Source organism: Lagopus leucura, unplaced genomic scaffold, assembly GCF_019238085.1.
Source record: "Lagopus leucura isolate 7727_CA_CO unplaced genomic scaffold, USGS_WTPT01 Super-Scaffold_100019, whole genome shotgun sequence".
In the NCBI taxonomy this organism is placed as follows: domain Eukaryota; kingdom Metazoa; phylum Chordata; class Aves; order Galliformes; family Phasianidae; genus Lagopus; species Lagopus leucura.
Window position 1 is genome coordinate 5,724,802 of NW_024962273.1, and position 24,890 is coordinate 5,749,691.

At 40.2% G+C, this 24,890-nt stretch overlaps 1 protein-coding gene across 4 annotated transcripts in view; it reads right to left on the minus strand.

The window, feature by feature from the left end:
• THSD7B (thrombospondin type 1 domain containing 7B) overlaps positions 1-24,890 on the minus strand; it is a 292,733-nt gene that overhangs the window by 219,798 nt on the left and 48,045 nt on the right. For all 4 annotated transcript variants that reach the window (XM_042877909.1, XM_042877908.1, XM_042877910.1 and 1 more), the window contains exons 2-3: positions 24,348-24,440; positions 22,484-22,657 (exon numbers count right to left, since the gene is read on the minus strand). In XM_042877909.1, the coding sequence (XP_042733843.1) occupies positions 22,484-22,622 (139 nt within the window). In that variant the 5' untranslated portion in view covers positions 22,623-22,657; positions 24,348-24,440. The remainder of the gene's footprint in view (positions 1-22,483; positions 22,658-24,347; positions 24,441-24,890) is intronic.

Here is a 24,890-nt window from a genome sequence, read left to right on the forward strand (position 1 = left end):
TCTGTATTCTGTGACAAGACATACAGAAAACAGATTTTCTTTATTACACTTGTACTAAACATCAGACAAAATTTATCAAGCAGCATTTTCTGACAATTCACTCAGTCTCAATTATTTATTATTCCATGTAAAAGAGACACTTTTCACTCTTCTGCAAGATTGTATTTTTTCCTCTCTTGTCAATAGGAAGCCATATTTGCTCTGCAACTTACATAATGTTTAGGCTCCCCTGAATCATCAAAATACACTCAAGTAGTAGAGAAGTGGATTATGTGAATAGTCATGACTCCTCTTCGCTGGGTGGCATCCAGACAGAAGGCAAGGTATGACCAAATCATATCAAAAATAACATGAAAAATAAAACCAAAAATGGAAAGAAAGGCAATAGAACAGACAGCATGACAGAAGAAAACTCTGGCAGTCTGCAAAACACAGCAAAAAACCACAACCAGTAATTAATGCAACAAGGGATTTTCCTTAGAGAAGGGCTCCATAGGCACTCCAAACGTAGGCAAGTGCTTCACTGCCCCTCACTGCTGCCACATTTAGCCAGAGGGCTTCTTCAAACAATTTAATTTGGACCAACGTGCACGGTGAGCATCAGGAAAAGAACGATGTTCCAGGTGTAGGCAGCAGCACATCACAGCAGGAACCAGACAGCACTGAGGAGACAGCACTGAGGAGACCTGAAGAGCCTGAGGACACAGCTTTTCCATGTTAAATGAGGAGCCCTCACTTGCTACTTCACCCCAAGCCACCCCAGCCAGGCACAGTGATGGGCGTGCAGAGTCACTCAAAGCATTGCTGACACCCCGCTGAAATCACTGCAGGAGCAGCCAAGGAAGTAAAGGCAACTTCATCTTTTTCAACTACTTCAAATGGTGTGCTCCATACCTCCTAGTTCTTGCCCAACATTTTGTTTTTTTCTTGAAGATGAGAGAGATTTTGAACATAGAAAAAGTTATATCACCTCTATCTAGGGAAAGGAAAAGTATTGTGTTCCACCCAATTTATTGGAAAATAATGACTTTCAACAAAAAAAGTTAAGTTATTCATGCTTAAGTGTAAAACAGTGCCAGACAAACAACTCTACAAGCAATGAGAATGTGTTCCACTTTTCTGCACAACTCATTACTGACAATAGCCAGAGAAAATCTTTATAACGTCCCGTTTCTCATTTCATGAATTTTTACAGCTAATGTGTTCTCAGTCAAGAATAATGCAGTGATTAGAACAGCACTCAGTGAGAATACGTGGCAATGTAATACATACCAAATTTAATGAATTTCTCTCTGACCAGAAGAAAGTTATTGATCACAAAATTTTTTTTCAAGCTTTAGATCAATTTTTACATCATTTAGTGTAAAGTTTCCAAAAATTAATTCACGAGAAGGCACAGATAACAAGCTTTGAAGGTAACAAGGTATTGATTTCTGCAACTTTCTATGCTAATTTCAGGATTTGATCATAGCTAATTTAATTTGACTAGTGCTTTTTGGCTTTTAGATACCTACAGCGTAACTTGGAGATGAAGATTCCCTTTGATAATAACCTCCAAAATCCTCACCAGAAAACAGAACTGGGAAAATTTGTTGTTTGTTTTGGTGTTTATTTGTGCACACACACACACTTATGCATGAATACAAATGCCAGCTCATTTAGGAGACAAAATATTAACTGCAGTACTCTGACAAGGGAAGAAAGGTCTCAGTTGTAGCTAACTTTCAATTAAGAATCTCCACTTAAAATATAATTTGAAAACTCCACAGCAGAAGATCCGATTTTACTTTGGTGGTGTTAAACATTATCCAAAGTTCCAAGACTTGAGTCATTTTGTGCATTAGGCATTTTGTGCCAAACTAATGCAATTTCAACATTTTAATAGACTGAGTGGTGATTTTACATATTTCAGATTGCACGCACTTTGGCACAACCTCTGTGTTTCCTGGGACTCCAAAGTACTGGACTGGGCTCCCGGACGGGGATTTGTTAAAGCACAGCTCCTGATCCAGGGTAATAAGTGTTTGGCAGTTAAATTAAATAAAAATCCAGAAACCATCTGTTTTAGAAACTTAAATGATTAATTTTAGGAAGTTGTTCTAAAAATGAGGTTATTTTTGGCACAGCATTTATTTACAAGACATATCAGTAGCAATCCAGCATTTTTCATACCAGGGTTATAACTACATTTTCCAGTTATCCATCTGGGCCCTTTTCAATTCAGTGGTTTAATTAAAACTCAATGGTATTATCAATCTGTTGCATTTTTCATTTTGATGGTTATTACATTTACAGTACAGCAGGAGTACAAATTAAAGTAAGAAGATAAATCTCATCTAAAAATTTCATTTCTGTATCTTTAGCAACTTACGCTGTCATAATATTTTCTAGCTCATTCATGTTTATAAAACAGCTTTAATGATCTATTTTTTCTTATTACAAGAAAGGGAAACAAGAAAAAATGTATTTTTCAATACCCTTAAAAATCTCCTATCATTTATTTCATTCATCTGGTCAACAGATGGGCATTACACAGCAAGGTTGGGAAAAGGTCCATGACAGAGCTGATAGTTTTCTTTCCACCTCTTAACTAAGTGAGAATGGCAGTTATTAGCCAACTCCACGCCTAAGAGAAAAACAGAAACTTTTCTGCAGGAAAAAAGCAGGAGATTATCCAAAGTAGAGAAAGATGAAACGAAAATTGCAGTGCTGAATGAAACATTTCAGTCAGCAGCATGGAAGAATGGAGATGGAAGAACATGGATATTCGTTCTAGCAACTCAGAGGGCTCCTGCTTTAGGCTGCAGTTTCCTAAGGAGCTGAATTTCAGGTCAGTTTTTGTTTTTATTGGCGAAGACGATGATAGAGATTGGTGAAGATTATTTGATAGAGGCACATAACAGCAATAATACACGCATCATTTGATTACAATTTTAAAGTTAACTGGAGTAAAATGTGTATGTTCCAAAAACAGGAATAATAAAAAAAAAACATATAGTTCTCAGATAAATTTCCTAGAAAAGCATTAACAGCAGCCTCACCTTCAGCTCTCCTCATTGCTGCTAAAGAAAAAGAGACAGATACAACTGACACAGGCAGCCCATTGCCCATTATGCTATCACTTATGCCTCCCCTCACCTGCTCTGGGAGCAACAAACCCAGGGACCTCAGCTGCTCCACACACACTGTGGGCACACAGATCCCTCTCCATCCTTGCAGCCCTCCTTTGGAGGCTAATAGTTTTATGTGCTTCTGACACTGCTGCACCCACAACTGTGCCCAGTAGTTAAAGCAGCAAACACCTTAAAATTCTAATTAAAACCAAGGAGGACATACCTGTGTGCACACACAATTCCCTAAGCAGCCACCAGAAATTAAGACAACACATCAGGTGATCCAGGCCTCTCAGCAGAGCTCTGCTATGCCAGACCTACTGCTCTAGCTCCGAAAGAAGCAGATGATACAGAACACCACCATTAAAGTCTTATTAAAACCAGCTTTAGAGCTGTTTTTGCCATCCCAAATAAACAGAGCGGGGGAAAAAAAGCCTTCTCTAGGTCACGCATTCAAGTCCCACTGAATGCTGCATTTTTGCAGGAAAAGCCATTTCAAACACTCCCTACAGAAATAATAGAACGAGGTTAACTCCAGCGGATATTAACAAAGGTGCAGAAAAACCTTGGTTACTTTTATTTAAAGGTAAGCAGAACTGTTCACAAACAACATTATTTCCTTCCTGAACGAGCAAACAGATATTTAGCAGCAGAAGTGAATGGATGTGCAATGCCAGCTGCTTGCCTACAGAGCGTTACGGACCTGAGCTGTCCAAAAGCACACAGATGCACGTTTCACTGCCTGCTCCTCCACCTTCTCCTCCTCTCTCCTTTCCCCTTGTTTGGAACAAATAAGGTTTGAGAAAATCCATTGCCTGACATACAACCTTTCCACTTTCAACTTCACTGTAACACCAAGAGAATCATAACTTAATCAAATATTTAAACAAGGAGAAGCTATAAAATCAATGGAATAAATAGATGCACATAAATACAGTGGGGAAGACTCTTCCAGAGCAATGAGAAAGCTTATAGATAAAACCATCACTATTGACTACACAAAGGCAGATGATGCCACATGCCCTGACTCAGGTTTGGTCTTGGCAGCACATTCATTCCTTTAGCTAGAAAAGACACAACCTTAGGTACACAGAACCACTAACACATTCCTAAAAAAAAGTTATTACTATTTCAGAAGGAGATCATGGAGTCTGCTGGAGGAGCAGTTTGAAGAAAGAAAAAAGAAAAAAAAGCCATTCTGTTCTGATGAAGGAGATGAGCAGAACATGATGAAATAACACAGCACACAACAGCCCTGGGTAAGGTGTGATACAGGCAGTGATGCACTCCCATTGGAAGACTGTGCACAGCACTGTTCCCCATTCCAGAAAATAACAGTAAAACCAGGGAAGGTTCAGAGCAGGGCAACAAGGTTTGCTTTTCAAAGAGTGCTTGTATAGACTGAGTCATCAAGCAATCAAATACAAAAATAAGGGTCTTATGTGAAATGTAGGGAGTACAAAGATAGGAAAAAGTAATGGTTATTCACCTCTGCTTGTTATCCCTAACCTACAGGCAGCAAGCTTAAAATCTTACAGACACACAATGCATCGTTCAGTTACAAAAAAACAAACTGTATGGAGGAATATCATTTAGTAGACCAAATACAATTAGCAAAAACAAACAAGTTTTCAACATACGCCATCGCAGGTTTAAGAATTAAGTTTCAGATCTCACTGTTCTGAGATGTTTGGATGCCAGAAGAATAAACTGATTCAAAAAGTAATTTGGGCAGACTCAGGGAGTTCATGAGAGCTGCTAACACTTATTATTCCCAAGATGGAGGCACCACCTTCAGCACAGAACTTCAGCCATAAATGGAAGGCAATGCAAAGAAGCGGCCCTTGGTGGCCCTGCCTGTAGCAGGGGGGTTGGAGATTCCTTGAGGTCCCTTCCAACCTGGGCCATTCTGTGAAGTTTCTAAGCTTACCCCTTTCTTACAGAATGTCCCATAAAAGGCAGCACAGGCTGCCTGGAGTGTGGGCAAAGTGGGTCTGTGAGGATGCTCACTGTGGCTATTCTCATGGCCACTGTTGAGGAAAGAGGAAAGCAAGGTCTGCAGAAGGTCAGTCAGAAATACGTTTATTCTCACAGACATCATCTTCTGGCCTTATATCAGAGAAGAAACTATGAAGCATTTATCTGATTAATATTTCCAAGCAGTCAGCCTGTCCACCAGGGACATCGCCTGCTAGAAGTTGTGTCTGCATTTGTGGTGCTCATCATTATTTTTCCGCAGACTTCACCAAAAGTCAAGGGAAACTCCTGCTGACTCAGCTGTTGGATTGGACACAGCTTCCACAAAAAAGAGTGCATACACAGCTGAGGATAAACTATTAAAGTGTGTGATCAAGTGAGATTCCAGCTTGGGCACTGACCGTAGATACTAAGAAAGAGTAAAGAACAAAATGGTGACTGGCATCAGGAAAAAGAACATGAATGAAGGCAAAAACTAAGCAAGTCTCAATCACAAGTGATGCCTTCTATAATAGTTTCATATCTAAGGCTTGATGTCTGGTTGTTCCTTTTACTGTCAGCAGGGATCTATTGTAACTACTTGGCCACAGGAACCCTGCTTTTTAAAAATAAGTTCAAATCAAACTGCTCCCAAGAAACTACATGCAATTGATAGGTACACAGCTGGCCACTTTGGATACATCTGGCTATCCAAAGTTTAAGCCTTGTAGAAGATCACAGTAAGCCAAAGACCAACCAGGAGCATTTCTCCAGCTGACATTCCCAGCAGGGACTCAAGAAGTAACCAGGCAGTACGTACTGTGACACTGCACCCAGGAGACACAAAACTTAACCCACAGAAATCTCTCATTTCACACTTTTGTTTCACAACTGCCAAAGAAATGCTAAAGAAAATAAAAAATTTAAAGTAAAAGGGAATGTACATGGACTTCTGACTGGATGGGTATCGGTGGGAGCAGTAACCACTCAGCTTTCTGAAGGCACAAAAAGGCCTTGGCACTCAAGTCGCATTAACTTTTGATGAGAGTCAGATATCCAAATATCCTCTGTGCTTTTGAAAAATCCACCCTCATCTCTGATCTTTGTATTTCCCTAAGAGTTGACATCTATTAAAACATCATCAGTTATGCAGTCAAAACAACGTAGCACTTCAAAAAACTCACTGCTAGTCACAGTTAATTCCCTGCAAAATCTCTATAAAAAAACCTCAATAATTGGACTCAATACATCTTCTATATATTTCAGCTTGGGGTATTTAATGAAAGAGTTTTAGCTGTTGGTATTTGCTTTCGAAAGAAAGTAAACTGCAACACAGAAACAGCCTACACTTACAAGTGATCGTAACTTAATGACACAAGTTATAATTAATAGGACTAAAGGACCTGGCAGTTCCAAAATGCATGCTCTGTTCTTTACAAGGGTGATGTCTGCACTCTCAAAACAAGTTTGAGTCCCAATCAAATAGCGCACAGAATTTTTACAAGAAATGTAAGTGGTCACTGTGAAGAAAAAGCTAGAAAGGAGCACTGACTTCTTCAAAAAAGACTGCATAAGTCAACAACTGCTGAATATAACATAATAAAGAAAAAAAACTAAATGAATATAGATCCTATTACATGCCATGGTTTTCCACACCTGCCTTCCCAAAAAGTTACATCAGAAGCTAAGTATGGTCACCATCTAGTTCTCAAATGCTTTCTCTCACATTCAGCCCCTTGAAAGAAATGAATGGGTGTTTAAGAACTCACCAGGGAGAAAAGGGCTGCACATTTTAGAAGGAATAAAAAAAATAATGTGCTGAATTTAAGTAAGCCTGACCCCTCAATAAACACACAAAAGGACATTAAGATTCTGGGCAGCCAATGCATTTTAATAAAAAGTTTATTACTTTTTTGATTAACAAGCATATGTTGGAATAAACATCAGAATTCCGACAAAACTATTAAACCATCTTCAGTCAGCCATTTTTCCCTAGCACTAACAGGCAAAACAAGGCAGGCTGCAAACAGGAGGATGCTTGCTGCAACAGCAGCCCTTAGCATCTTGCACTGTTAGGCAGGGATTTCACTGTTATTTTTCTGCCCTGAAGTCTGCTTCCCTGCAATTCCACTAAGCTTGGTGCGTGGTATGTATTCTACCCAAAGCTTAACTCCCTGCTGACTGCTCCAAATGGCTTTTGTTGCCCAAATCATGAGACTAAAGAAACAGGAGGGAAACTTAGGAAAGTACCACAGCAAAGACAGTGTGACAGCTGAGCTCTTTTTACTGATGTCCCTGCACATAGAGACATGCTGCCCAACACCCTTCTTCCTACACTAGCAGGCCCCTGGGTGCAGTACATCCTTCATGGCCACTAACCTACGTTTTTGCCAACTTTCCTCTTTTCCCAATTTACATGAAACTTCAGAAGGAAGATCCAGGCAAGAGCAGACAGGAAGCAGAGCTGGGGTTACGGTTACAGAGACAGAGGAGAGAAAGAGAGCAGCTCTTTGAAATCCTGCTGTTTCTGTATCATTAAATGCAGGGAAACCCAGTTACCACCTGCCACCATTACTTAGCAGTGCCCAAGGGGCCAGGACAGCCAAATGGGAGAGATATCTCCTGAAAAAGAGCTTCCTGGAGAAGTTTGCATGCCTGAGACAGCAGAGCCTGATCTGGATGGAGAGAAGTTAACAAGATATTCCCTGGAAGGCAAATGTATTTATTCATTCTACAGCCTTTCCACCTTATGTTAAATTTATGAGCTTTTACATTATATTTCCAGTTTTCAGCTCAGGAAACCACAGTCGTGACACAGAAGGAAAAATCCCATAAAGACCAAAAAAAAAAAAAAAAAAAGAAAAAAGAAAGCAAAGCATAAGAAGAGATTCAGCTGCCTTCTCCTAATTCCTTCCTTCTTTCCAGGATAAGTCTCTGACCCAGGCACAAAGCCTGGGAATGGAGGCTGAGAACAACCCCTCCCCAAAGCACTGTTTCTGAAGCTGCACCCTCTGCTCCACATGCACTGCTGCCTCCATAAGTGCTTGCGCTAGCTTTGCACCAAAACTGCCCCAGTTCTGCTGGATCCATGCCCAGGAGCACAGGACAGCAAACACTCCAAGTTTGTAATTTTCATCTGTGAAGTCTAAACTCCATCATCACTGCCACAGTTCTATTGTAAGCAGCTGTGATACCTGGAGTGACTTCATAAGTCTATAGCCAAAGCCACACAAATTTTAAGAAAGTCTATTTCTCAGTGTTCCTTTTATGTATATAGAGTACCTTACATAGAGAATATATATTTCTATTAGTTTTAAAGAGGAAAAACAGTCTCAATGCTTAATTTTAAATGCCACAAATCAAAATGGGCAAGAATAATTATTTCAGAGAGCTCTTCAGAAGCTTCACTTGGAGGCCTTGGGGGGAATGGGGTTGGCGACCCTGAAACTCAGGAGTTTTTCTAGTTAATTTTTCTAGCTAATTTTTGTTTGCCTTCTCCCCAGTGAGGCACATTGCCTCCCAGTGCTGCATGCAGGCTTAGCTTTGCCAAAGGATGCTCACTCTGGTGCCAAGCAGGTGCAGCAGGACTGCAAGCACCCAAATGCTCTGTCCAATGTTACCATGAAGCAACAGTTTAGGGGATATCCATTTAGCTCTTAAGGCATCATCCAGCACCACAGCTACCATCACTGTGAGACGAGCAGCCCTTCAGGTTGGCAAAGCAGACAGAGCCCTCACCTTTCCCAGACATTCCGGTTACACAGCTTCCACACCTTAAATAATGGAACAAGAGCTGCTCAGATGGGAGCTTCAGCTGTGGAAACAGATGATGCTGAAACAAGATCTGCTCCAATCTGTTCACTTAGCACTGCTCAGAAAAGCGGGGAAGGTGAGCAGGTCGCCCAGTGGGTTGCAGTCCTTGGCTGCTGGGAGCTTCCAGCCCCAAACAGCTGTTTGCTGCTGTTCACAGCATTCTGCATAACACAGTGCACGTCAAGGGTGCAACACACAGGCTTCAGATAATCAGCTTTTGCTTTAAAAGCAAGCAACAGACTTCCCAAATGACAGCACACTCTCTGCAGATGACAACACAGCCCATCACTGTGTATGCTGTCAAATATTTGAGGAAGAAATAGTAGCATGCTCTTAAAATAAGGTCAAATATTTACCAATCTGTTACAGCATTTCTGCAGGAGTAGAGAGTTGAATATGAGCCCAACTTTAAGCGCACTGAGAAGAGACTCTGGGCTCAGAGCAACATTAGTGCTGATCAGCTCCCCCAAAAGAGCCTGGGAGAAGTGCATTAATCAACCCCAGCTCAGCTTACTTCCATATTCCAGACTACAAACCTTCCTAAAAACTGATCCACGGACAGAGCATCACTGGGCTGGGATGTGCAGGAGAGAGCAGGGCAGATGGCGAGGGGTGGCAGCAGCCACGCTGCTTTGATTCAATCCATCATGGTGCTGTCAGGGCCCCACCACGTGCCTTTCACTTACTCATTTGGTTCATGCAAGGCATCCAGAAAAAGCCCACTGAACAAGATGTACAGCCCATGTTTACTACTCGACCCTGCCAGCGTTCCTGGTTTTTAAACAAGCTTGGAGAAATAAATCTGCTCTTGGCTGAGAGCACTTCTGCCTGATTTTCCATTCTTACTGGGCAGCCACCAGAACTTTTCAAAAAAAAAAAAAAATAGTATTTAATGAAAACAAACAGATGCGTAACTGCCGAATGCCACCACAAAACTACTGACATGTGTCATCACCAAGTTTTAATAGCAGAGCTAAAAACAAATTGAGAGTTATGGCAGGAAATGCTACAGAAGCTGCCACAAGCACATTTTCCTGGGCAGACAGGAGTTTTCGCCCACAGAGAAACCAGTGCCCATGCGATGGCTGCATGCAAACAGCTCCGTGTGCCACCCGCATGGGCTCGTGCTCCCCTGTCACCCTTGCAGGGATACAGCACTCCTCTTATAAATCTGCAGCAGGATTCATCACCTCTCAGGGGGATGATTCAGCACAAAACCCTTAAAAAATATATTTCTGTTCTTAAGCACATCAGTAGCAGAATCAACTCACGCAGTGGGGAGTGCATCGCTTCCCTGGGGCAGACACAGCCCCTCCTGGCAGCAGCTCGGTGCTAAATCAAGGAACTCAATTCTCATGGGCTCCTTCTGGCCATTTCAGCAGGAAGAGCTGAAGATCAGTTTCAGTAGGAGAAGCTTTTCATTAGAGAAGAGAAAGTGAAAAACTTAGAGCACACCCAGTACCATGAGCAGTACAGTCACAGACCTGCAGAGCATGCAAAGAGGCAGGTCCTTGAGTTGACTTTGATACCTTGGAGCACAGCAAAAGGACAGCAAAGCTGAGAAGGGTCTGGAGCAGAAATCATATGAGCAGAGGCTGGGAAAACTGGGATTCCTATCAACTGAGGCAGCTTCTCCAGAGATAATTCCACTTACAGCAGGTGCTGCTCATGCAAACAAAAAGGAAAACAAAGGAGAAGAATTTGGAAAACTACAGCAGGGATGTAGGATAGATCACAGACACCAGATCCTTTCACCCAGCCACATTCATGCTTCAAAATACCAGCATCGACATTACAACTCTTCTTTCTAAGAATAAAGCTGAATAAAATGATCAATGAGTTTTCCCTCTACTTTCCATAGAAAAGAAAAGCAAAGAGCCTGTCTGAACTTTCCTTCCTCTCTTAATGAAACCCCTTATTGATTTTTCATCCTTATGAATCATTGCCTTAGAGCAAGTTCTTTTAGCTGCAGGTTCTCACATTTAATATGCATGCGTGCTTAAGGAAAAGTTTATCAATAGGGTCTCCAGATAGAAACTAAAAGGGTTTTGTAAGAAAGTCGTGAAATTTTACATCCAGCATTTACTAACATTGTTTAAGAAAAAAAAAAACCCAGGTCTATTCATGACATGAACAGTCACCAGTCCCATGTAACACCGTGTCACCTCAGTGCAGCTGTCAGGGCTTCAGGACAACAGATGTCAGATGGAACATGCTTATGTTGATAAAAGAGTAAAAGCACAAAACACTACCACAGTAAAAATTCATTCAGATACCCTGGCTTTCCACGTGTTAATCGCTACCCTAAGCAAGCAGACCAGAGCAAACATGCACATATCCAAATACATTACGGGCCCACTAACATACGCCAGGATTTAAAACAGTCCAGCAGCACCAAATGGACAGCTTTAGTTATACCAAAGACAAACAGAAATTAATCTCCATTAATTTATTCTTAAGCAATAACATGTTATTTTATAGTTACGCTCCTAACTTACACCTAGTCATAATCTCCCAGTCGCTTCCATCTCTGCTTACATGGGAGAAAATAAACGTTATGTACCTTTTAATTGCCATTCATGGGAAATATGCTAATTTTGCTAAGCAGCGAAGGAATTTATGGACCAATGGGGAGCACACAGTACACGGAAATTCAACTATCAGTAAAGCAAGTTTGTATCTGAGAAAAGAAGATACGCTTTTACTTTAAAGCCTGCATTCCATACTGTGATTAATAGTACCTAAATGGCACCATCCACATTTGGGAAGGGTTGGTTAAAATTGGTCCCAGAAGACCTAGAAACAAGGATCTTACCCAAAGCATCCAAGCTTTTGCCTGGGGAAAAAGAAAAAAAAAAAGAGTCCCTATAAAATTTACATTTTTACAAGAAAAATTTGAATCAAGTCTTCCATTTTATCAACCACTCACCCAGGGCCTTCCTTCTCCTTGAGAGGTGAAGTAGGAAGAAAGCCTGATGGTAATGCTCTCTTTTTAGTTTTCTCTTGTGTTTTTGTTAAAGTCACTTAATGTAATAATGACTTTGACTCATTATCTGAATGGGTCCTTACTCATTTCTCAAGTGTCTAAAGGAGTGAAGTAGGTACTGTTAACTAACTCGTATCAATTAACATCCACGGGCAATGGTATTCACTGGACATCAGCAGTGCGCTGCACATGTGACTGAGACCAAAGCAATGGAAGAAAGAAACTTTCCCTGGTCACAGGGATCAGTCCGAGGAGGAAAGGCTCATGTGCTGAAGTGTGAGAAAGGCTAGGGAATTTTTTAAACTATCACAAAATTGACAAAGCTGATATAGTGAGACTACAGGAACAATGATAAAATCCTACATGATGCAAACATGGAAAGATTGCCTAGTTGCAAGATAATTGAGTAATGTAACCTTCCAAAGCAACAACAAAAAGCAATTAGACCATGCCTGGAATTGAAGATGATTGATTATTGCTACTAATATTGGAACTGAAGTTGACTGCAATGCTTTTCACGTAATTGCTTTATTGAATGCTGCATAGCTTTATTTGGAAATATATTCAGAACGCTACAAGTTCACAGTTTCATCAGTTCCTGATGTACTAAGACACACAAACACACAGTTCTGGAATACTTATACCCAAGATATCACACTAAACAGTATATCCTAAGGTTAGCTCCTAACCTTTCAGTTAAGGTCTATGAGGAATCTCCTGCCTACAGAATAATGTAGCAGATTTGAGTAACAGCGACTTCACATCATCTGCACCTGCTCACCACTTTATTCCATAAACTTGTATCAAAATGCCTTAAATCTGATTTGGGGCCCTGTGTGCTATGATAATTAAATCATTCTGAGCACTCTGGAAGCTGTCTTATCTATTTAAAAGGGGGGAAAAAAAAAGAAAAAAAAAAATCAATCAAGGACAAGTAAATTACAGTGAAAAAGAGTAACTACTTTAAAAAAAAAAAAAAAAAAACAAGCTCATAAAAATTTTAAAATATCTGAAGGCAAAGAAGGAATTTCCTTTTGCTTATATTCTCAAAACAGTCTTCAACATCTAAATGAAAGTTACAGAATTACATTTTTTCACCTGCTTTTAGCCCTTCTGATCTGTTATCCCCTGGTGTCACTCACCCACACGCTCTGCTTTTCAAAGAGGAACCCAGCAAAGGTCAGCAGTCAATTAGCCATCCATCCCCAAGAAGAGAGAAATCTGTGGGCAGCCTGAACTCCCATTACTAAACCAAGTAACACGCTGGAAAGCTCGTAACAAAAAGCATGAAACAGTTCACAGCATTATGAACATATATACGACGTTACCTTTAAAGCTTAAGTATGAAAAATACCACAGAAGGTGGGTAATACCAAGCTTTATCACCAATTGCACACGTATATTGACTTAACCACGACATGCTCACTTATCTACAAAGCAAAAATTGGTTTTAAGTAAGGTACTTTGCAAGACCCTCAGGGCACAGTAACATTGCTGTCATCATTTACGTCAACTTCCCTGTCTCTCATTACATCCTCCCTCAGTCTTTTCAAAACACTGCAGCTGAGTTTCTGTCTGTGCTACTAAAGGGTGTCCTTGCCTATATGGCAACAGATTTACACACAGACAGAAAAAATAATGTATAAACATGCACACACATATGCGCTAGCACATAAGCAATATACTTAACACATGCCCTATCACTCTCATTTCAGTGCCAAGTGTCCAAGGATATACTGAGCTTTTAGTACTGGATTGGCTGAAGTGAAAATATTGAAAGCTTATTCTTTTTAACACAGAGCTACAAATGTTTTCATGTCACTCACTTTTACTTCAGTTTGAATTCATTGTTTGCTGACTAACATGAGCAAAAATATTAAGGGAATGGTATTAAAAGTTCCACACGAGCACTACTTTATGTGCAGATTTAATAAAGGAACTTCTGAAAAGTTGCCAGTGCTTTATCACTACAGCCTCCTCTTACTCGTCTGTGACATGACTCAGATTCTGTACTTTATTAAGCAGCTGCTTAAAAAGCAAGCAGCTAATACACACATTAGAGTCTAATAAAGATACAAGAATATTACTTCTATATGCAGTGTCTCCACTGCAAACCTTGTTTCTAGCTATTGAAAATATTACCAAGTGCTTGTTTTGCTTAAAAGCAGTTGGGCGATACAAAGCAATTTAACTAATGGGTCAAAAGCTCTGAAAGATGTACAGTTTATTTTTGTCCTCTGCAGCTTCAAACCTGTGAAGTTTATGGTTACAAATGTCACACCATGGAAAAGCAAAACATGTTTCACACATCAGAGGGTATTTTTAAACTATTGATATTTGAAGGCCTTTGGATCTCAGGGGTGATGGAATAAACCCCAAAGAACACAAATCAGTGAAAAAGTTCAAATGATAGAGCAATAAGAATCAGATCTGCCACAGCCCTGTATTTAATCATGTGGCCAGCACCATCAGCTATACTTTATACTTGTATTGACCTGTTCTGTAGGCCAACAAAGACCCAATGAAGACTTATTGAAGTATCTACAAAACAAGCTGATTTTTTTTTTTATCATTTAAGTATGTTGAACACTAGATACTTTAGAAGTCAGCATTTTTCAGCAAGTCATAAGCTGTGGACTACTAATAACATTGCAATATATAATATAGACATTATGCAAATAACATACAGGAAGACTGTTAAACTTGCTGTTGATTCTGCCAGGGAATCTGACTCGTTTTGTTACCACTTGGTTCTGCCCAGGGGAAAAGCACCACACTGCACACGTGGGCTGCTTCTCACACTGTGCTGACCCCAGCCCCCTCCCAAAGCCTCATGCTGGAACTTCTACAGCACTGCTTCATAGAGAGACACAAAAAGCACTGAATGCAAGATACTATGGAACACAGCAAGAAAATAAACGTACATCAGCAAGTAGGCAAAAGCAAGCAGCAAATACGCTGGCTAGATAAATAATGTGGTTTGGCTGGTCCTTTCCTCAGGAGCAGCTGGCTACCATGCCGTGCAAGCAGCAGTGATGCAGGCCCAGCGTCGGAGGCGTTCGCCCACTCCTCTTTGAACATATGCCCTTTCAAGTGAAATTAATCAATCTCTTTATCACTCCTGCAGCATCTGGAGCCATAATCATTACCCAACTGCTGAGAAAGAAATGAAACCACTAATCGCACGGGGAGCAGGGTTTGGTGTTCAGAGCAGGGAAGTTTTTAAGTTCTAATTTGAAAAGCAATTTTTCACGGCTAGTCTGCCAGGACACACCACACGCCAACATCTGCAACTGTCCACTACGTATCCTCCAGCACACAGAACCAATATATTTACTACTGCTATAATGATGAGGTTTTCATATATTTTTCCACGTTTAGCTGCATATCCCTAAATCACTGTTCTTCTCAGAAGTGACACAAATGCAGTTAACAAACTCTAAAAGGTCTCTAAAAGAAGGAAGCATGCAAGCCTACAGAGCAGGGGACACCAGGCAGCATAGGAAGGACCAGTCTCTGTCTCTGGACTCACACACCCTGCTCCAAATGACCCCTGCAGGAATTTTCTGTGCAAGCTGAAACCAATATATTGGATATTCCATTAAGCCAGCACTTCAACCTATCAACCTGCTGAGGGTGATTTGAATAAGCCATGTGAATGCTGTGTCAACAATCTGGATTGCAGTGAAACATCTCTCACTGCTAGCTTTCCCACTTAGCGTTCCTGACTTCCCACATTTTTTACAAAGAGAAATTAAAAGATAATGTTGATGACTACAGGACTATTCCCATATGTATCAGGCAAAAAAATCAAGAGAAATACAGGTATGAATGGGCAGACTACTCAAAACTTGTGCCCCTAGAAATAGCCAGCTGTCTCACCTGCCTAGGGATCTGCAGCAGAGACCTTAGGGTTTCCTAATACAACTTCAGTTATGTTCATCCACTGTATACTGAATTAGCCCAGTTAAGCGGATAAGTAAAACACTTATTGCAACTTACACGTACTTAAATCTTCAAAATAAAAAAAAAAATGATGAGACACCACAGGGTTCTGAACCCTGACAGCAGAATAACTAAGCTTAGTACTCCATTGAAACAGGCTGAAAATGTGAGCATCCATTTTTAATGTTCCGCCTATATGTAATAACAGAAATCTTTCCAACAGCTGCATTCAATTAAAAAAATATTAACCCTAAGGAAAAAGTACAAAAACATCTCCATCTGTTTTTCTTGCCACTCACTGTGCTTCTTTTGTGAGTGAAATATGTACAACAATACAATCCGACAAAGTTGAATGAAAAATACTACAATTCCAATAATAAGCTATCCTTTTGCTTCTAAATGAACAATTTAAAAGGAACCACTTTTGCAGATTTTCCCCTGTGACCCACAGCTCTGTTCCCATAGTAACTACCGAGGAAAGAAAGGGATAAGACACCTAACTTATACTTTTCCCAATACCACAAAAACCAGGAAAAAAGCACCTTATTTTCAAAAACTATTATTCTCAGGAAGGGAAGAGGGACATTAAGAGATTAGTGTGAATCTCCTGTGTAAACTAGTTTAAACCACCACCTACTGCACATTTGATTTTGGTTAGACAAAGACATTTGTTAAAGCATGCAGTTTTCGCATTAAAAAACGACTGAAGTATGAGGGCTGCTCCAAAAGTAATGCCTTCTGTTTCATAATTTTAGCCCACAACAGAGGCAGATGATGGAGGCATGGCAGTAGAGGCTGAACCTTCCCACCAGTATTCTGTGACACTCTGTTGCCACGTGACAGATGGCAGCAGGGGGGTAATAACAGAATGGTGTCTGACAAATGTGTGTAGACCAAAGGTGTATCACTGAATTCTTCCATGCAGGAAAATTGGCTCCCACTGACATTCCTTGACACCTGCTGAACATTGACAGAGACCAAACAGGATGTGAGCACTGCGAGGGGTGATTGACATATTTCAGCAGTGGCATCAGAGGATCAAAGACATCTCATGTTCCAAAGGGCCATCCATAGCTGTTGCATCACACAATGAAGAGTGCCTCCATCAGCTCATCTGCACAAATCATTGGACTATGACCAGGGAACCATGTACAGAGCTGAATATCAGCTTCAATGCATTCAAAACAACAGTGGCAACACTGGAATACTGCAGCATTTGCATCAGGGAGGTCACACAGGAACAGAAAGAACAGTGTACACAAGCTTGTCAGAACCCACTTAACCAATGTGGGGCTGAAAGCAACAGTTTCCTGGATCACATCATTACCAGGGACAAGACATGGTGTCAGCACTACAAGCTGGACACTAAACAGCAGTCCACAGAGTGGTGATATATTAATTCCTCACTGAATAAAGATTTTAGACACAGCTCTCAGCAGATGAAGTGACGTGCACTGTCCTGGTACAAGAAAGGGATGATTCTTCTGGATTTCCTGAACTCCAGACCAGGAACTCTGACTGCTACACCATGATGCTGACTAAGCTGAGGGCTTGAACATACGGAGTCAGGTCAGCAAAGAAGACAACCTTTCTCTTACAACGAGATAACACCAGGCCCCAAACCAGTTTGAAGACCACAGAGCATGCTGCCAGTCTTAGTTGGACTATCCTACCACTTCCATCTGTTCAGGTCAATGAAGAACGGACAGCATGGACAACATTTTCCCAGTAAGGATACCATCACAGCAGCTGTGAAACAGTGGGTCACCTCTATTGGTGCAGATTTTTACAGGCATGGCATGCAGGCTCCTGTTCATCGCTGGTGAAAACACAGAGCTAATGGTGGTAACTACGCTAAAAAACAATGTTGTTGTGCTCTTTGTATCCGTTGTGGCTTCCATGCAAATAAAGCGAAGACGTTGCTTTCTGAGTGATCTATGTAGGGCAAGCCTGACAATCAGAAACTTAGCAGACAAGCTGTAAAAGCTCATATTTGAACCCAGCAAGCAGTCGTCCATCTGGGTCACTGCACAGTGCTCATCTCATGGAGCAGCTATCACATTACAGATTTTCCTCCAACAGTACGAAGTGTTAAAATTAACAGATGTTTCAGTTTCAGTTTAATTCCTCCCTACCTCAACTTCTTAATTTGACTGACACTTCACACTTCCCATATTGCTTGCAATGTGCATTTTTCTAGAATTACAGAAGTGAGAGACACTTCTGCTAAGCAGTGCCACCAGGAACACTTTGCTGGTGGTTGACTCCCTACAGATGGGCTTCTAGCGTGGGAGATCATCTGCAGGAGAGATCCAGCTCTTCTCAGGGACTCTGTCCAGTTCTCTGGCAAACACACTAGTATTTACTGCCTGAAGACACAAGGTCTGCAACAGTTCTGAAATGTGTCATCCACATAAATATTTAAACCATCATTGCAAAGTTTACGGAGGAAGGCAGTGAGATGCATCTCCATAGCCCCAAGACTAGATGATTCAGCTGCTGAAGAAATGCCAGGTGAGAACAGCACTGAAATAAGGGTGAGGGAACATAGCAGAACACTATGCAATGAAATCTGTATGTGCATGGAAGAGATAAGTAAAAATACTAATAAGAAAAAGAATAACGAGGACTTAAATCTAAATGTTTAGCAATATGAAAATACTGCATTCCTTTTTAACAAAATACACTATGAGTTTTGAGGCCATCCTTAAAGCCTCTGAAATATCAGCGACAAAGATCAGCCAGAATACTACATTTTGCTGTAAGCAAAATTTTGCAAAACAACTTTATTTACAAAGTTTCAACAATCATCGACTTGAGAACATTTTGCACTTCTAATTAGAATTGCAGTACGTCAATGGGCAAAGTCTTACCTGAGAGTTGATATAATTCTAAGCAAAACATTTAGAAAAGATTAGTTTGACAAGCCAGCTCAAAGAGGATATGACTAATAGCAGGAGTCCAGAATGGCTTGGTATCTTTAATTTGCAAATACATTAGAAGCAACTACCATAAGAAGGGTTACTTGAATTATAATCTGTCTGAAGTACAAAGGTATAATCTGATCATGAATAAAGTTAAGTGTAAAATTAATAAAGCACATAATTTCAGGGCAATTTTTCAATTACCCAATTTATGGCAACAAGCTGACTAGTTTTAGAATTGAACCTGCTGTTGAGATGACACAATTGTAATCTATAACCAAAGAGGATTGCTGCTGATAGCCAAGAACTGCAGACAGCAAGAACTTCAGAATCTTTCATGATTTCGTTAAACAGGCTAAATTTCCAATTCTTCCATTGGAAAAAAAAAAAATGCCATTTATTGCAGTGCTATCTTTTAATCTCTTTGAAGATGTGGACTTTCTTTAACATTTTGTGCATGTAGGTAAAAGTTTGTCTTTTAACATGCAAGGTCAAAGGCACTTCCAAACCAGCACGTGGCATTCTTGAAATTAAGATCTTGAGAAAGGGTATTTTATGGCAGCATTATCTGCTAACGGAGAACAAAAGATCCTTTTCATCTCAGTCCTAAGTGGCTCACCCACCTCCACCGAGTTCAAAGGTTCCTCCACATTAGAAGATGGTTCTCTGAAAAGTTCATTTCATATCTTTCCCATTAAGGATTGCTTCAGAAGAAAGTCTAATGATCAAAACCCATTTGCTAGCCCTATTTTTAGAAGCACTTTCAGATACAGGCAATAACTCTCAACTGAACAAAGTCTTTTGTGCTCACCTGGGGCAATACAGCGTGCAGCTCCCCACACCTACCTCCCAGAAGCCCGCAGACACCAGAAGATTAATGGTTTCTTCCTCCGGTGAAATCTCACTGCTATGATCTGTACAAACTCATTTCCCAGTCTGATGTCTCACTTTCGGTGCTCTCCCATTCATAAAAGGGAGCATGTCCCTGCTGGGCTAAATCCCCATTGGGATTCATTCTACAGAGATAATTATTCATGGGGAAGACACTGGGACATTTCTGGTTTCTAACAGTCCTTTTCCTCCTTCCATACCACACAATATTATTTCCATTTTTACCTTAGAGAACTTTTTCCCTAAAAATCTAAACGCTACCATCCTATAAAAGTATTTCTATTACTATTTCAGGAGAAGCAACACATCCACTGTAACTGACGGGTAAGTTTATGGAGGAACCGAGACAACCAAGACATTGGTAGCGAAAGTGAGTCTGCAAGCTGCCAACACACGTGCTGCAGGCATCCCCAGCAACAGCATTTTGAAATTCACACGTATGTCCATATCCCATCCAGAGTTTTAAAAGCTCCACTGGTCTCCATTAGGACAAACCCATTTACGTGACATCAATTCCAGACTTTTCAGGCCCAAGAGCTGAACAAAACTAACATCCTGAAATACGCTAATTGCTAATTTGGTATCCCATTAAACAATATTAATTTACAAGGATTTAAATCCAATTAAATTTTCTCAAGATTGTATCACTAAAACTGCTTTGTTAGTTAACAAGCGTCAGAAAATTATTCACTATTTAAGGTAGTTGAGTAATTTAATTGGTATAATCATTGTTTTCATGCTTAGGCTGACGGTCACAAAAATCAGTATCTGACAAGAAATGTCTTGAAAGAAAAAACACAGCGTAGAGATATTTAGATATATTATTATATCATCTCTAGAAACCAAGAGCTGAAAATAAATGGTTTCAAGACAGGTTGCAAAGAAAGAAAACGCACACTACCAAGTTCTGAAACTTGAAAATATACTGACCCTGAGCTTTTGATTTTTTTTTTTTTGTACATGCAATGATTTCAATACAATTGCTTTCGCCTATACCAAGCCCATCAATCCCAGCATGAAAATGCATGAGTCTTCATTAGAGACAGCCAAGAATTTAGGTTAAAAAAAAAAAAAAAAAAAGGATTGGTTTATAAACTTCAGTATTAACACAACACCTTTTCCTTTCCTTTTCTTCATTAATATAGTACACAGAAATTCATATTCCTGGGGTGAAAGCTTTCACTAACATGATCTCTACAACTTGTAGAATAACCTGCCATGCTTGCAAAAGACAACTCAAGATTTTAAAACAGTTTATCTCTTTCCCCCTTAGGGATTGCTCATTAGAACCTTTCATTAAAAAGAGACAGGAGCTACAGGTTTGCTTGCTATCAGAAAGAATCTGCTCAGTTTTGACATTAAAATTACCCAGTTATAGGTGCGCTGTGCTTTTATTTTACTCCATTTTTTAAATATCGGGGACATAAGCCCTCAAACTAGAGCATTATTTTTTTCTATTATATGCACCACAAATCTCATTAGGCCAAGAACTTGATTGTCTAAATCCCAGGGTTCTTTTATTAGCGATATCCTGCTGTAACAGGCTTTGTTAACCTCTCTGACTCTGGATCTGATCCATTAAAGTTACTCTCTGACTTTCCCAAAACACTTCCTTGCGAACTTTTGAAAGAACAATAGATCTTTATGATTAACTCTGTCTAGGGGGAAAAAAGTACAAAAACACCATACTAGACTTACATAATATAAACGTGTATTTTCATTCTGAAGACATTACACACAAAGAAGTTTTCTACCTCTAACCATCCACAATGACAGTACAGCCAAGTACCGATAGGATTTAAGCCTTACAAATTTACTCTGAAGATCTCCAACATTTCTGCTTCCCTGTGAGACCACGATAACCGACACAGCTTTCTTCTATCCTGGAACGTTTATCACAAGCTCAGCACTGGATGAACTCTCATCACAGGCTTTCAGAGCACACCGTCCATACAAATTTGTGCCATCGCCTGTTGGCGCTTTTAACTACTGCTGCCTGAGTCTTTGAAGCACCAATAACGCTTTACTGTCAGCTGTAATCATCAGCTCAAATTAAATTTTTATGACTCACAGGGCCCACCTCTAAATGCTGATGGTACAACACACTTCAGAAGTTAAACTGCACTGAAGACTTGTCTCATGAAAACAACTTGGGCTTTCAAATTTTGTTCAGGAGTCATGTATATAATACAGAATTAGAGGAAGATGGTTTATATTGTTGGTTATTTCCTCTTCATTTTACAAGCAAGACAATGGAAAAAATTATTCAAAAATGTAGAAACACATTGTACTCAAGCAGTATTTAATTGGTGGCCAGGAAAGCTTGCTTCGATCCAACCAGTAGCACAGGAACTATCCCAGAATAATCACTTCATTATGCAGCTAATTCAACCTCTTCGCTTATATAGAGCTTCAATTTAAAAAATAAGCACTAAAAATCTCTCAAAAACAAAAGGGAAAATTACTTTTCCCATCAAGTTTAACCACTCATAAAAGGCGAAATCTCAAAAGTACTGTGGGCATTGAAGCCCCTGGCTCAGCTGTGTTTCTGATGGGTATTTTCTTTGACTAAATATTTACTGATCTTGCCAGTGTTTACATATCATTGAACGTTCTTTGTTGCTTTGTCATGCTACAAAACCAGGTGCCATGCTTAGTTTTTACGCCATTTGCATCTTACCACCTCATATTTGCCTTTCCCCTGTCACTAAATCACAAATATCAGTGCGTACACAAAGCTATCCAAAGGTCTCACGTGCCATTTCCTACTAACCTAAAACAACATGGAAGAAGCAGCGCTCCATTCTCAAACTCAGGAAATATCTGGTAGATAAACCAACACATCTCATTCCTACCTGTTTTCCAGACAAACTGGTGACCTCTCCTGGCTTCCAGATCAGCTGCTTGCAACATCAAGAAAACAAAAAAAATGAAAGACTTCCCCAGGCTCTGCCATGTCCAACGAGAAGAAACCCAGTTCTGTTGCAGAAGCATAATTCAGATAATTCAGTCTCTTGTCTTCTTCAGTCCTAAAATTAACAAATAGAAAAAAAAAAAAGTTTCTAAATGTTCTTAAGAATTTAAGAAAAGTGCCGCTGCAAATAAATGGCAAGGAACCCAATGACAGTCTGACACTACAGACTCCATGTCCTATGTTTTAAGGTCACTGACAACTGATACACCAAATCTGAAATTGCTTTAGCTTCACAGCATGTATTAACACAAGAGACACAAAAGTAACATGCAAAACACAGCAGGAACGGCAAGGAAGAGAGACACTGCTTATCACTACCTGGTGGAGCAGCCTGGAAGAGAAAAACTGACATTACTGAGGCTTTTCTCCACAATTTGGGCCTTGCATTTGCGACCCTGATCTCTGAGCCCCAGAGCAACATCCAAATACTCTGGAGGCTTCCCTGATGAAGTTCTTCACCACTTCAGGTGAACAGAAAAGCCACACTGCGACTGGAATGTACCAAATCCTGGAGATTTAGCAATTTCACACTGTATAATTAATTAAAATAATCACTGTACAACATCAGAAGCAAGGAATAATGTTTCTGGCAGAGTCTCTGGATCTCACACAAAGCAGGAGCCCAACTTCTAAATGCCTGCCTGAGTGACCATCCAAATTGCTTACAAATACTGGACAAGCTCTAAAACACGGGAGAATAAGAAAGGCACACAAATCCCACAACTTCTGATTCAATGTTCAACGTTTCTCTCAAGCCACAAGACGATCAGCTAGGCACTGATTTAGGCAGATATTTTGTTTTGCATGACTTGGGAGGTACTTTGGATTAATCCACTTTCAAACAGGAATAGTTCTGACACCCCAAAAAAAGCCTAGCACGTGGTACACGCCACATTAAACAAGATCAGGTTTCTGGAGTAAATTTACATCAATTTTTTCTTATGTAACACTTTTTTGTATTTATATCATGTTTAAATTCTTAATATATTTTTACTTGTAATTGATTTATCCTGCCTTTACAGGTAGAAATGCCACATCTATATTGAAAGAAGCAGAGAGATAACACCTGTCTTCAAGATTGGTCTCCACTACCATAATCTTGGTGATTTTCATTAAAATTATCGTTATTAGAAGTTTAGTCCAGAAAATTCCATTACGTTTTTAACCTTTTGAAAAGCAACATTGTCATAATGCATAATACACAGCATTGTTCTTGATAAGAAACTGAAGATAAACCCAAAAATAGTACATTCTGAATAGACTGTCATTTCAAGCTGCATTTAAATTACTTTGAAACAGTTTCTATCACGATAAATTCATGCAATTATATATAATCAGATATTGACTAACTACAGGAGTAGATACAATGTTCTGTTATCTGGTTTAGTTCATTCTTACATTTCAGACAAACAGCAAACAATAAGGCCATCGAGCTGACCAAATACAACAACTCAGGCAACATTACCGAGCTTATTGCTTTTCTAATGTCTGCTATATTAATTCAGCATTTCACGTTGGATTCAGAATGCAACCCATTGAGTCCCAACACAGACCACAATTAGCTTCATACAAAACCCAAGTGAGGCCCAGAAACCTTGAGAATCCTTCAGAACTGAGATGCAGAAGGCTCATACCTCAATGGAACAACATTACCCCAGTGCCAATACAGCAGAGAAGCTGCAGAAGAGAGGGGGCCCTCGCATATCCTACAGTTAATTTTTTTGCCCATCCAGATGGGTGCTCACCTCACACAGAAGAGCTGAGGAGGAGCAGCTCCCCCAGTGCTGTCAGCATTGCATCACCATGTATGGCGGGGTCAGAACACAGTCACCAACCTCCTGTCAAGAGAAAGAGAAGGAGTAAGCGATACTGGCTCCAATACAGTTCACACCCAAAAATGCAATACAAGCAAAGAAATTATTCAGACGCTCAGATTTAAGTACTGGACCAGAGCCAGCACCCAGCCCTGTGCAGACCGTGCTCATCTGAATTTGCTGGGCAGCACTCCAGCTGCTGAAGAATGCAGTAAAAACAGCGTGTCCTGAACAGGTCAGGGCCACAAATGGACAAGTGCAAGGAAACTTCCCCCATCAGCTGACAATGATGCTGAGGTTTTTAACGAAGCACAAGGAGTGCTAATCAGCTGCTTCCTAAACATACTGTCATCTTCTCAGCATTCAAAGGGACAGCAATCCCCAGTAAATCCCTGAGAGCAGCAGACTCCTGCCCGAAATAAGGGGTTTCACATATGTTCATTCTTCAAGCAAGCCTACAAAGATAACTGGCTG